At 36.1% G+C, this 13,870-nt stretch overlaps 1 protein-coding gene across 1 annotated transcript in view; it reads right to left on the bottom strand.

Moving 5' to 3' along the window:
- Positions 1-13,870, bottom strand: part of DOK6 (docking protein 6) — a 459,594-nt gene that overhangs the window by 296,127 nt on the left and 149,597 nt on the right. The window contains exon 2 of the mRNA XM_032293886.1: positions 806-913. Within this exon, the coding sequence (XP_032149777.1) occupies positions 806-913 (108 nt within the window). The remainder of the gene's footprint in view (positions 1-805; positions 914-13,870) is intronic.

Below are 13,870 nucleotides of genomic sequence, written 5' to 3'. Positions count from 1 at the left end.
GTTAATATTCATAGCTAATAATACTATTTACTGTAAAAAATCTTTTAAAAAAGAAATTACAACAATATAAAAATAAAATTCCACAAATTCATAACATTATCTGGGATAACTTATTCCATGTATTACCAATGGGAAATTACAGTCTTTACTAAGCATTCCACCAATAAGCAACACTGTTCTATAATTCTGAGTTTTGACCATGAATCCTCTGTATTACTATAAAATGTCTAGCTGTGTTTTGATGTTATCATGAAAGATATATTTAGCATCATTCTGGGGTTATGTTTTATACTCTTTTAATTCTTAGGAAATTGATATTTTATGCCTAGTATTCATGCCTTACCTCTACACATCAGCATATTCAATGATCATTTTCTTGTTAAGGAGCTTACAAAACAGCAAATGCCATACACATTAACAGTATCATTAGCACTGCTAAAGGCAGCCCCCAATTTTTATCTAGTAAATATTGTTCACAGTTTACATCAAGTAACAAATGCACAATTAACCTGAATAGAGAGAAAATACATACTCAGCAACTTAGAAAATGATTTGGCTGAGTTATGAGTCATCTCATTTTGCAAAGTAGCAATAAAAATAAGTCTTTCATTTTGCAAAGGTACCACTGGCATTTAAAACACATTATTAAAATAAAGGAGAAAAATATCTTTTGCATTTTATCAGAAAAGGGCATTTTATCCCAGCCATTAATTTTTGCTTTGGATATTTCATCTATTAAAGAAATATCTCCACAAGTCTTCGAGGGCCCAGTTATTCCCCAGGGACTCCCAGGACTGTGACTTACCTTATGAAAGTTTCTGAAATAAGCTGCCTTTTCATCTGGAAATTTTTCTAACCTTCTGGGTCCTTTGCTAGAAGCCTTCTTGAAAACCAACCAGCATCTTCTGAAAATCTGAAAGCAAATAAAATAAAGGAATCCCATTATTCATCTTTTTACGTGAGTTTATGACATCAAGAGTTTATTTATTCAATTAATCCACTGGGAGCACTTTTTTTAAGTGCACTTACTTCACCGAGAGGAAATGTTTTTGATTGACAAACATGTTCTTAAGATTACAGTGTATTTTTAAAATATAATATTTCATATAAAACAATTTTTTTGTGAAAAGATTGTGTTTTGAAGTTTTCGCTGTATTGGCTGGTTTCAGTAGTCTTTAACATAACTAAATCACTTGGATGTCAACACCATATAAATTACTTATTATCACCATCCTACTGACTGGCAATTCTCCATCTTCCATGCTAGTGCAATGGCAGGTTAATAAAGTTAAATGAAATACTTACATAATACTCAATTTTCTGTCTTTGAAAAAAAAATCACATTTGAAAATTAACTTGTGGAATTTCAGATTTTTAAAAATATTCATTAATAATTTTGAAAGTAGCAATAAATATATGTTTATAATGTGAACATTTGTCTGATCCTTTCTTTACTTTTGTAATAGGAAGTATTTATTAAATACTTATGTGCAATAAATTAAAATTTATATACATATTTAGTCCTTATAATGAAATGAGATAGAGACCTAGAATGGGCATTACTTTCATTTCAAGATAAAGTATGTGACAATGTCAGGATTTGAACACACACATCTGAACCTTAAGCTTTGGTTGAACAAAAAAAAGCAAGACAACTAATTATACTAACACAAACCATAATTTCTGAACCTTGCCCTTATTTTATAGACCTGATTAATATTGCACCTCTAGATTGTTCGTTCTATATTTTCTACCATATCACACTCCCTCAACAGGTAGGTTTGAAGACAAGGTAATAAAATGAATTTTTCCCAATAATCGAAGAAGTCTAAAAATGCAAGTTGGCCACATCTTTTAAATTTCAAATTTTAGTGCAGTCTTTGCTGGTGGATAATTTCTTTATACCCATGAGGAAACTGATAGAAGGAAATTTCTGGTATCTAGATCACAATATTTCTCTTCTATGTCTTCATTTAAATTGCAAAGTTGTCATGCTGTGTTTTCGTTCTACAAGTATAACCCAGGTAATAGAATTCCTTTGAAGTCTACATTGTTTATTACTCACAAGAAGGCAGTCTTTTCCATGTTAAAGGCATTCTTACAACAGTCACATAAAGGCCTCTCATTATAAAAGTAGAACAACCAAGATACACATACTTTGACTTTACTCTTTCTTTCTTGCATACTTTTCAGAAGTCTTGAAAAGCATGTGTAGGACAACCTTAAACTTCCTGTACACATGAACATGCCTCTCCTCTGCCTGGATCAGATGCACCTTCCCTAACAAATGCTTCCCAGCCATGCACCAGAAAATTACGAACCAAATTACTCCTTTAGCGCTCCTGGTGTTCTATCTACATACAAATCTTGTATTTCACACATAATATTGTTATTATTTGCTTATTTGGCCCCTTACTGATCCACACCCCTAAAGCGAAACAATATTTAAAAATTAAATGATTAGAATATGATCAGTATATGGTTTGCTCAGCTCTAATTAGTTCTACATCGATTTATTTAGTGCTATCGAATTCTGCTTTTGAACTTAAATGAAGTAATTGCATTTCAAGTGGTAACAGATTTTGGAAATGCAAATATCTAAGAAGAGACAGTTTGGTACAGCAGAAACTTAACAGAGCTTTGGAATCAGACAGACATAGATTGACATTATAGCTATGCCACTTACTAGCTGTGCAACCTTACACAAATTATGTAGTGTCTTAGCTAATAAAGAAGGGTACGTCATGAAACAGAGGGAGGATTTACCAAGATGCGCTTATGTTGTAGTACAAAGAAGACTCTCCACAAGGTGCAGCCATTTCTCAAGCCCTTTTTTCTTACAGAGTAAGTACAATTTTCTGCACATGACAAAGCCATATGAAGGGATACTTTTTTTCCTAATGACATACAATTCTATTAAATATTCAGCTCCAGAATATTCAGATGCAAATATTTTGCAACCAGAAAAATTAGAGCACCATATAATAATTTTTAAAAAACAGAAATTATATTAATGTTCTCCCAAATACACACTGTGAAACTACAAATATTAGACTTGGAATTCCAGCTCAGCCCCTTCCTGGAGCCAGATAACTTTGGACAAGGCATTTAGCTCTCTGAGCTTGTGTCTTTAAATTAGCTTGAGGATGATTAAGTGTTAAGTGTTAAGAAATTAAGTATATAAAGCTCATGCTACAGTGCATACAGCGTAGTCAGTACACACAGGGCATTTTAATACAAAACGGATAAAAGGCTCTTAGCAACAGACCTTGTTCAGCACATCTATAACTATTATGGATATTTACATATACTGTAAAAGTTGTTGCTTGCCTCAATATAGTTTTAAAGATTTCAAATGATTTTCATAATTATCAGAATTAGGTTATATATAATATCAATGGACAAAACTGTTTATTCTATTGAATACACATATGAGTTCCTGCTCATTTCACAGTTTGGATACTGTTAAGCAATACAGCTGTTTATATTGACATTCACTAATACATGACTGAAAAAAAGAAAAAAGGCATCAAATTAGTCTTCCTAAAATTACTCTTCACCATACAGCACGAAATAATTTTTACGCAGGATAAATCATTTCACTCAGTCTTTAATACAATTCACACCTTTGTAACAGAATTCAGGATATTATATTTTAATACCTGAAAACATAGTTTTTTTTTTTGTCACAACAATTTTTTAGTGCACGTTCTGCCATTCATTAAATACCTTCACTTGCAGAAGTTAAATTAAGATCAATATGCCTCGTGAAGATGCCCTTTGAGGATTACAAGACATAACCTGAAGAAAGCATCTAGCATCTGAATTTAGAAAGTAATCCACAAACTCTTACATGAAACTTTTGGGTTTCTAATACTGCCATGACTGAACTACATCCCCATAGAATTCATCTACTGATGCCCTAATTCCCAGTGTACTAACATTTGGATATGGGGCCTTTGGGAAGTAAGGAGGGTTAGATGGGGTCATGAGGGTTGGCCTTGATAATGGCATTAGTGCTCTTATAAGAAGACAAAGGAGAGAACTTGCTTGCTCTCTCTCTCTCTGCTTACTGACAAGGAAGAGGTCACATGAACGTATAGTGAGAATGTGGCTGTCTGCAAGCCAGGAAGAAAGCCTTCACCAGAACCCAACAGGGTCGGCACCCTATCTCAAACTCGCAACCTACAGAACTGTGAAAAAATAAATTTCTGTGGTTCAAGACACCTGGTATATGTTTTGTTACAGAAGTTGGATCTAAGGTACTTTTAGATATATTTTTTTAAACTAGCAGTGATGGTGGAATAGTGCTGGTTCTGGTAGTTGTCAGAGTAATAATACTGAGGAAGTAAAAGACAGTTACATGAATCTGAGATTGAGAGACTGGTAGCAGAAAAAGAATATTATCTGCAAAGTGAGATGTATGGAGATTATCGCTATTTGATCTTTTAGCTATTCATTAATAGATCTGGAGTCTTGAGTAATAAAATTGAGACTCAAATCCCTAGTAATATAGTTGTTGTCTTTTTGTGCAGAGGAATGCTTTCCCCTTACTTTCTATTTCTTTTTTACTCATAGCTTCGGAACAATCATGATGTTGAAAGAAACCTTATAATATTCATGGAAATACATAAATACACAAATACACATACTCACTGACCGCAATTCCCCATATAATGTTATCATAGTTATTTTCTATGAAAGAGTGAGTTAAACATGAGCCAGAAGGCATAAGTTTTTCTATTTATGCACTCAACATTGTTTTAAAATAAGCCTGATAATAGATAAGGAAAAAGAGATTGAATATTTTTGAGAGTATCTTATTGCTTTGCTATTACATTAAGAAAGGCAACCACGCAGAGATAAGACTGATCTTTAAAGATTCTATATAATAGACTGTTTACCAAGTTGAGGCCCTGAATATTTTTCATTTTGGAATAAGTTTAGGTTTATAAACAGTGGCAAAAATGGTGGAATTCCTGTATACTCTATACAGCTTCCTCTAATATTAGTATCCTATATAACCACAGTACATTTTCAAAACTAATACATTAATATTGGTAAAATACTATTAACTAAAGATTCTGCTCAGATTTTGTCAGATTTTTCTTGTCCTGTTCTGTTTCAAGACCTAACACAGGATATCAAATTGCATTTAGTGGTTCTATCTCCTTAGTCTCTTCTGATATGTGACACTTTGTGTTGCACGACCCAAACAGTTTTAAAGTGTAACGGTTGGGTACTTTGTGCGATGTCCTTCATTTCTGTTTGTCTTAAGTTATTTTTGATATTTTAAAGGCCTAATAAAAGTCTCACAATCAAGTAATGAAAACATATAATTTGTTAGGAAATATGAATTCACCATGGCTATGGACTAGTTATATTTTGATCAGATCTCTGGCTAGATTTTAAACCTGAAGTAGCAAAAAAATTAAATGCTAAGTGCAGAGTTCCAACTTCCACCCCTCTATGGACACAGTTTTTCAAAGTATTTTGCTTTTTAATAGGAGTAAAATAATAGAAAGGGCGCTGGTGTGGAGACTTTGCAAGTGTCATTCTGTGTCAATGTGAAATCAAATTAAGCATGAGTCAGCACACTAAAAGCCACCTCTGTACCAGAAGTATAAAATACGCAGAAGTACAAGGAGATCACCTTTTGGTACTCTTCGTCAAACCAGATTTTATTAGTGCATTAGGATCTGCTTTAGGCTCTATAACTAATGCCTTATGTGAGAGTGTTGGAGAAATTCCAGGACTGAACAGCAGAAATGACTGCCTGAGACTAGGAAATCACTCCCTGGAGAAAAAAATAATAATAAAGGAATAGGTTTTATTTTGCTTATAAATGAAAGATACAAATTCTTTGAGTACATGAAAGAGCACCACATAAATGAGATGCAGTACCTTATTTTTATTTGCATCCCATGAGAATGAGACATAAATTAATAACCTCCATTATCAGTAGGTGGGAGGAGATGAAGTCTCTTCAGATACTACTTGGCTCTTCAAGGGCATCTCAACATACAGAGACCATTTGGCTGGTTAAAAACAGAACCTATAGCCTACAAGAAAATGTACCTTCCCAGTGTCTGTCTTTTAGCAGATGTCATTTGTGCCTTCCCCATCATTTCAGGATGTTGTACAACTTTATCCTGGGGGATTAGCTGATTTCACCTTCTCATTCAAAATTATCTTCTAAACATGCTACTTATTTCATCAGACAGGCTCCTAGGTTCCCCTCCAATTCTCATAAAGAAACTTCCATGTTGTTGCTGGGACTCCAGAAATTCCCAGGACCACAGCTGGTCCATACCCTTAGCTTTCCACTGTGTTAACCAGCCAGCCAGCATGCCATAATTAAAAATCTTCTTAATCCCTTTCCATCTGATGAAAACCATTTTACTGCATAGCAATCTCTTTTCCTTAGTGCTTTCTCCTTTTCAAGGTGATTTTATACAAAGGATATCCTTTTTCCATTTAAGACTGTGAAGTAGGGAGCAGATTTCTTGGCTTCAGTCCATAGCCACAATTACGTTATTTAGCTAGGACTCATTCATAAGCTCTGCCTTAACCAAAAGTCGGGTTTAATGGGCCTGTTTTATCACAGGCTGTTGACCTAATGAACCTTGCACATCAAGTAGGATTTTGGTTGGAAACTTGGAAGAATTTTCAATTATAGGAGTTGTCACACCTGAGAGTCCATTTCACTAAAAAGGGGGTGTTAGAAAGTTTGTTCCTAGAGATTTAAAAAATTATAGAAGGAAGTGTCACAGCTGGAGTGGCTAAGTTTGTGTTTCCTTCTGAAAGCAAGACACTGTATGAATGACATCTTGGGGAATAAGATTTAATTATTAATTTACAATTGTGTATCAGATGAACATATCAAGACAACAAATAAATAAATAAGCAAAGCCCATCCAGGAAGAGATATTTACAGGTTTAGACTATGAGTAATTTTAAGTACTTGGTCTTAAGTGTTTGTCCTTTGACAAAATGTATGTAGCACCATTGAAAGACACACTCGGTTTGTGTAAAAAAAGTAGTCAGTGAAGAGGATTAACTCTGATACACTGATGAGTTTAGCTTTAGCTATCTTTTAAATAGAGAAATGAGTTTTGCTCTATCTTAATACTAGCGTATATTTAATGACACATAGATAGATGCATAGATATACATATAATGTTACAACCCCACTTATTAGCTCATTTATTAAAAAAGTACTTGAGAGTTCTACATTCTCTGGATACAGTAATAAAAAAGAATTTAAACAAAATAATAACAAAAACCAAGTTTCTGCCCTTATGGAAACAAAGTTCCAGCTGCATGAAACTATCATTTCAATGTGGTAGACAGGTGACAGCAAATAAATAAACACATTTGTAAATATTTATAAATAGATTTTTTTTTGCTATGTGCTATGGAGAGAATTATGCACATGGATGGAGAAGGGAACATCGGGTGTGGTGAGAGAAGGTCCAACCCCCAAGGAGACTTTTAGGAGCAGCATTGGAGAACATGAGAGAATGAGTGATGCAGGCATCTGAGGAAAGAGCATTTCAGCCAGAGAGAATTGCAAATGCAAATACCCTGATGCAAGAGCTTCTGAACTACTTCAAGAGCTGCAAGGGGCCAGTGTGCAGGGCAGGGAATCGGAATAAGGTGGCTGGAGTTCAGAGAGACAGGGACAAGCCAGGTCAGGAAAATATCTTGGCTTTTACTCTCTGACGCCATTAAAAGCTCCAAGCAGTGAGAGAACATGATAGAACTTAAATCTTAACAAAAACGAAGTGATGTAACCATATTAATATCAAAGTCTACTTTAAGGGAAAATATATTTTTAGAGTAGAGGCACTTTGGAATGGTCAGACGTTAATTCAGCAGAATGTGTAAACTCTTTTGAATTTATATGCATTCATGAACATAGCCTCAGAATTGTAAATCAGAATTGACAAAAAAACAGACAAGGCCTCAATAATGTGTCTTGTTTGTTTAAAATACCAGTATCTGCTAGAATGATCATGTACAAATCAAGAAGGATATACAGTATCAGAGCAAAAATATTTATTAAATTGGTTAAATAGATCTGCAGAACACAGTACTCAATGATTACATAATATAAATTATTTTCAAGCTCACAAGGAACATGAGAGAAACTGATTATATATTTGGTCATAAACAAGAAAATTCAAAGGATTCAAATAAGATTGAGCAACAAGATGGGAAGACTTGCCATATGGAACACCAAGACCAAATACCAAGACACAGTAATTAAGACACTGTAGAATCAGACAAAGACAAATAGATCAGTGGAACAGAACCATCAGTAAACACATATATGGATATCAGATTTATGACAAAAGGAGCACTTCAAAGCAATGGAAAAAGACTTTTTAATAAATGGCTCTATATATTCAAAACAAAGTGAAAATTGACCTTTTCCTGACATGGTACCCCAAAATCAGTGTTACGTGGATTCTTTTTTTCTTTTTCCCTTTTGTTTTTAAATTGTACTTTGGGTTCTGGGGTACATGTGCACATCCTGCATCCTACAGGATTGCTGCATAGGTGCATACTTGCCATGGTGGTTTGCTGTTTTCATCCCCCCACTGTCCCACCTTTGCATATATCAGGCATTTCTCCTGGTGTTATCCCACCCCATCCTCCCCACCTCCTGCTGTCTCTCCCCTCCCCTCCAACCCCCCACCTACCCCAGTGACTGTTGTTCCCTTCCCTGTGTCCAAGAGTTCTCATTGTTTGTCACCCACCTATGAGTGAAAACATGCGGTGTTTGGCTTTCTGTTGTGTCAGTTTGCTGAGAATGACGATTTCTAGATTCATCCATGTCTCTACAAAGAACATGAACTTGTCATTTTTTATGGCTGCATAGTATTCCATGGTTTATATGGGCCACATTTTCTTTGACCAGTCTATCATTGATGGGCATTTGGGTTGGCTCCAGGCCTTTGCTATGGTAAACAGTGCTGCAGTGAACATATATGTGCATGTGTCTTTACAACAGAACAACTTATAATCCTTTGGGTATATACACAGTGATGGGATTGCTGGGTCAAATGGAATTTCTATTTCTAGATCCTTGAGAAATCGCTACGCTATCTTCCATAATGGTTGTTAAAGTGTTCCTATTTCTCCACATCCTCTCCAATATCTGTTGTCTCCAAATTTTTTAATGATTGCCACTCTAACTGGTGTGAGATGGTATCTCAATGTGGTTTTGATTTGCAATTCTCTAATGACCAATGATGATGAGCATTTTTTCATGTTTCTTGGCCACATAAACGTCTTCTTTTGAAACGTGTTCATCTCCTTTGCCCACTTTTGAAAGGGTTTGTTTGTTTTCTTGTAAATCTGCTTTAGTTCTTTGTGGATTCTGGATATTGGTCCTTTGTCAGATGGGTAGATTGCAGAAATTTTTTCCCATTCTGTTGGCTGCCAGTTCATTCGAATGATTGTTTCTTTTGTGGTGCAGAAGCTCTTAAGTTTAATTAGATCCCATTCGTCTATTTTAGTTTTTGTTGCATTTGCTTCTAGTGCTTTAGTCATGAAGTCCTTCCCTATGCCTATGTTCTGAATGGTGTTGCCTGGATTTTCTTCTAGGGCTTTTATGGTGTTAGATCTTAAGTTTAAATCTTTAATCCATCTGGAGTTAATTTTTGTATAAGGTATAAGGAAGGAGTCCAGTTTCAGCTTCCTGCTTATGGCTAGCCAGTTTTCCCAACACCATTTATTAAACAGGGAATCCTTTCCCCATTACTTGTTTTTGTCTGGTTTGTGAAAGATCAGATGGCTGTAGATGTGTGGCATTGCTTCCGAGGCCTCTGTTCTGTTCCATTGGTCTGTATGTCTGTTTTGGAACCAGTACCATGCTGTTTTGATCCTTGTAGTATAGTTTGAAATTAGGTAGTCTGAGGCCTCCAGCTTTGCTCTTTTTGCTTAGGATTGTCTTGACTATGCAGGCTCTCCTTTGGTTCCATATGAAGTTTAAAGCGGTTTTTTTTTTTTTCCAGTTGTGTGAAGAAGGTCAGTAGTAGCTTGATGCGGATAGTATTGAATCTATAAATTACTTTGGGCAGTATGGCCACTTTCACAATATTGATTCTTCCTAACCATGAGCATGAAAAGTTTTTCCATCTGTTTGTGTCCTCTCTTATCTCCTTGAGCAGTGGTTTGTAATTGTCCTTGAAGAGGTTTTACATCCTTTGTTAGTTGTATTCGTAGGTATTTGATTCTCTTTGTAGCAGTTGTAAATGGGAGTTTGCTCATGATTTGGCTCTGTTTGTCTGTTGTTGGTGTATAGGAATGCTTGTGATTTCTGCATATTGATTTTGTATCATGAGACTTTACCAAAGTTGCTTATCAGCTTAAGGAGATTTTGGGCTGAGACAATGGGTCTTCTAAATATACAATCATATTATATGCAAATAGGGACCATTTGACTTCTTCTTTTCCTAACTGAATGCCATTTATTTCTTTTTTTGCCTAATTGTTCTGGCTAGAACTTCCAATACCATATTGAATAGGAGTGGTGAGAAAGGGCATCCTTGTCTAGTGTCAGATTTTAAAGGGAATACTTCCAGTTTTTGTCCATTCAGTATGATATTGGCTGTGGGTCTGTCATAAATAGCTTTTATTGTTTTAAGGTATGTTCCTTCATATCTAGTTTATTGAGAGTTTTTAGCATACAGGGCTGTTGAATTTTGTTGAAGGCCTTCTCTGTATCTGTTGAGATAATCATGTGGTTTTGCCTTTGGCTCTGTTTATGTGGTAGATAACGTTTATAGATTTGCATATGTTGAACCAGCCTTGTGTCACCAGGATGAAGCCTACTTGATTGTGGTAGATAAGCTTTCTGATGTGCTGTTGGATTCGGTTTGCCAGTATTTTATTGAAGATTTTTGCATCAGTGTTCATCATGGATATTGGCCTGTAGTTTTCTTTTTTAGTTGTGTCTCTCACAGGACTTGGTATCAGGATGATGTTGCTCTCATAGAAAGAGTTAGGGAGGATTCCCTCTTTTTGTATTGTTTGGAATAGTTTCAACAGGAATGGTATCAGCTTCTCTTTGTAGAATTCTGCTATGAACACATCTGGACCTGGACTTTTTTTCGTTGGTAGGCTACTAATTGCTGCCTCGACTTCAGACCTTGTTATTGGTCTATTCAGGGTTTCGACTTCTTCCTGGTTTAGTCTGGGGAGTGTCCAAGTGTCTAGTAATTTATCAATTTCTTCCAGATTTACTGGTTTATGTGCATAGAGCTGTTTGTAGTAATCTCTGATTGTAGTTTGTATTTCCAAGGAAGTGGTGGTGATCTCCCCTTTATCACTTTTTATTGCATCTATTCGATTTTTCTCTCTTTTCTTTTTTATTAGTCTAGCTAGTGGTCTATTTTGCTGATCTTTTCAAAAAACCAGCTCCTGGATTTATTGAGTTTTTGAAGGGTTTTTTTGTGTCTGTATCTCCTTCAGGTCTGCTGTGATCTTAGCTATTTCCCGTCTTCTGCTTGTTTTGGAGTTTTTTTTGATCTTGCTCCTCTAGCTCTTTCAATTTTGATGATAGGGCATCAATTTTTGATCTTTCCTTGTTTCTGATGTGGGCACTTATTGCTATAAATTTCCGTCTAGACACTGCTTCAAATGTGTCCCATAGATTCTGCTATGCTGTGTCTTCATTCTTATTGGTTTCGAAGAACGTTTTTATTTCTGCCTTCATTTCATTTTTTATCCATTTGTCATTCAGGAGCAAGTTGTTCAGTTTCCATGTGATTTTGCGGTTTTGAGTGCTTTTCTTAATCCTGAGTTCTAATTTGATTGTGGTGTGGTCTGAGAGACTGTTTGTTACAATTTCTGTTGTTTTGCATTTGCTGAGGAGTGATTTACTTCCAATTATGTGGTCAATTTTAGAGTAAGTGCGATGTAGTGCTGAGAATAATGTATATTCTATGTATTTGGGGTGGAGTGTTCTGTAAATGTTTACTAGGTCCCCTTGGTCCAGATCTGCATTCAAGTGTTGGATATCCTTGTTGACTTCCTGTCTCGTTGATCTGTCCAATATTGTCAGTGGAGTGTTAAAGTCTCCCACTATCACTGTGCAGGAGTCTAAGTCTCTTTGTAGGTCGTTAAGAACTTGCATTATGTATCTGGGTGTTCCTGCATTGGGTGCATATATATTTATGACAGTTAGATCTTCTTGTTGGATTGATCCTCTTAACGTTATGTAATGCCCTTCTTTTTCACTTATGATCTTTGTTGGTTGAAAGTCCGTTTTGTCAGAGACTAGGATTGCTACCCTTGCTTTTTTTGCTCTCCATTTGCTTGGTGAATCTTCTTTCATCCCTTTATTTTGAGTAGGTGTGAGTCTTTGCATGTGAGCTGGGTCTCCTCAATACAGCACACCAATGGGTTGACTTTTTATCCAGTTTGCCAGTCTGTGTCTTTTGATTGGGTCAGGCCATTTGCATTCAACATTAATATTGTTATATTTGAATTTGATCCTGCCATTTTGTTACTGGCTGGTTGTTTTCCCTGTTAGTTGATGCAGTTTCTTCATTGTGTGATTGGTCTTTACCATTTGGTACATTTTTGCAGTGGCTGCTCCTTGTTGTTCCTTTCCATGTTTAGTACTTCCTTCAGGAGCTCTTGTAAGGCAGGTCTTGTAGGGATGAACTCTCTCAGCAATTGCTTGTCCGTAAAGGATTTTATTTCTCTTTCACTTCTGAAACTTAGTTTAGCCAGATATAAAATTCTGGGTTGAAAGTTATTTTCTTTAAGGATGTTGAATATTGGCCCCCACTACCTTCTAGCTTGTAGGGTTTCTGCTGAGAGATCTGCTGTGAGTCTGATGGTCTTTCCTTTGTGAGTGGCTCGACCTTTCTCTCTGGCTGCCCTCAGGATTTTTTCCTTCATTTCAACCCTGGTGAATCTGAAAATTATGTGTGTTGGGGTTACTCTTCTTGAGGAGTATCTTTATGGTGTTCTCTGTATTTCCTGGATTTGAATGTTGGCCTGCCTTGTTAGGCTGGAGGAATTCTCCTGGATAATATCACAAAGAGTGTTTTCCAGCCTGAATTCATTCTCCGCATAACATTCAGGTACACTGATCAAGCATAAATTGGGTCTTTTCACATAATTCCATAGTTCTTGGAGGCTTTGTTCATTTATTTTCACTCTTTTTTCTCTGATCTTGCCTTCTCATTTTATTTCATTGATTTCATCTTCAATCTGTGATATCCCTTCTTCTGCTTAATCGATTCAGCTGTTGAAACTTGTGTATGCCTCACGAAGTTCCTGTGTTGTGTTTCTCAGCTCCATCAAGTCATTTATGTTCTTCTCTAAGCTGATTAGTTAGCATTTCATCTAATCTTTTTTCAAGGTTCTTAGTTTCTTTGCGTTGGGTTAGTACATGGTCTTTTAATTCAGAGAAGTTTGTTATTACCCACCCTCTGAAGCCTGCTTCTGTCAATTCATCAAACTCATTCTGTCTTGTTTTGTTCCCTTGGTGGTGAGGAGCTGTGATCCCTCGAAGGAGAAGAGGCGTTCTGGTCTTTGATGGTTTCATCCTTTTTGTGCTTGTTTCTTCCCATCTTCAAGGATTTATCTCCCTTTGATCTTTGAAGTTGGTGATTTGGGGAGGAATCTCTGAGTGGACATCCTTTCTGCTGAGGTTGGAGCTTTATCTCCATTATGAGTTTTATTTATTTTTTGGCCTATAGAGGTGCTGCTGGGCTGCGTCAGATTTAGTCAGGCTGCTGAGTGGTCTTTCCTTGGAGTTTGTTTACACAGGTGAGATTAGCCCTGCTTTCCCAATGGTGGGCATCTTTCCTCCCCTGATCTTGATCTTCCCATTGGAGTCAAA

This window comes from Sapajus apella, unplaced genomic scaffold (assembly GCF_009761245.1).
Source record: "Sapajus apella isolate SASKATOON/1434 unplaced genomic scaffold, GSC_monkey_1.0 scaffold30, whole genome shotgun sequence".
Classification (NCBI taxonomy): domain Eukaryota; kingdom Metazoa; phylum Chordata; class Mammalia; order Primates; family Cebidae; genus Sapajus; species Sapajus apella.
This window is presented reverse-complemented; position numbering and strand designations above follow the sequence as displayed.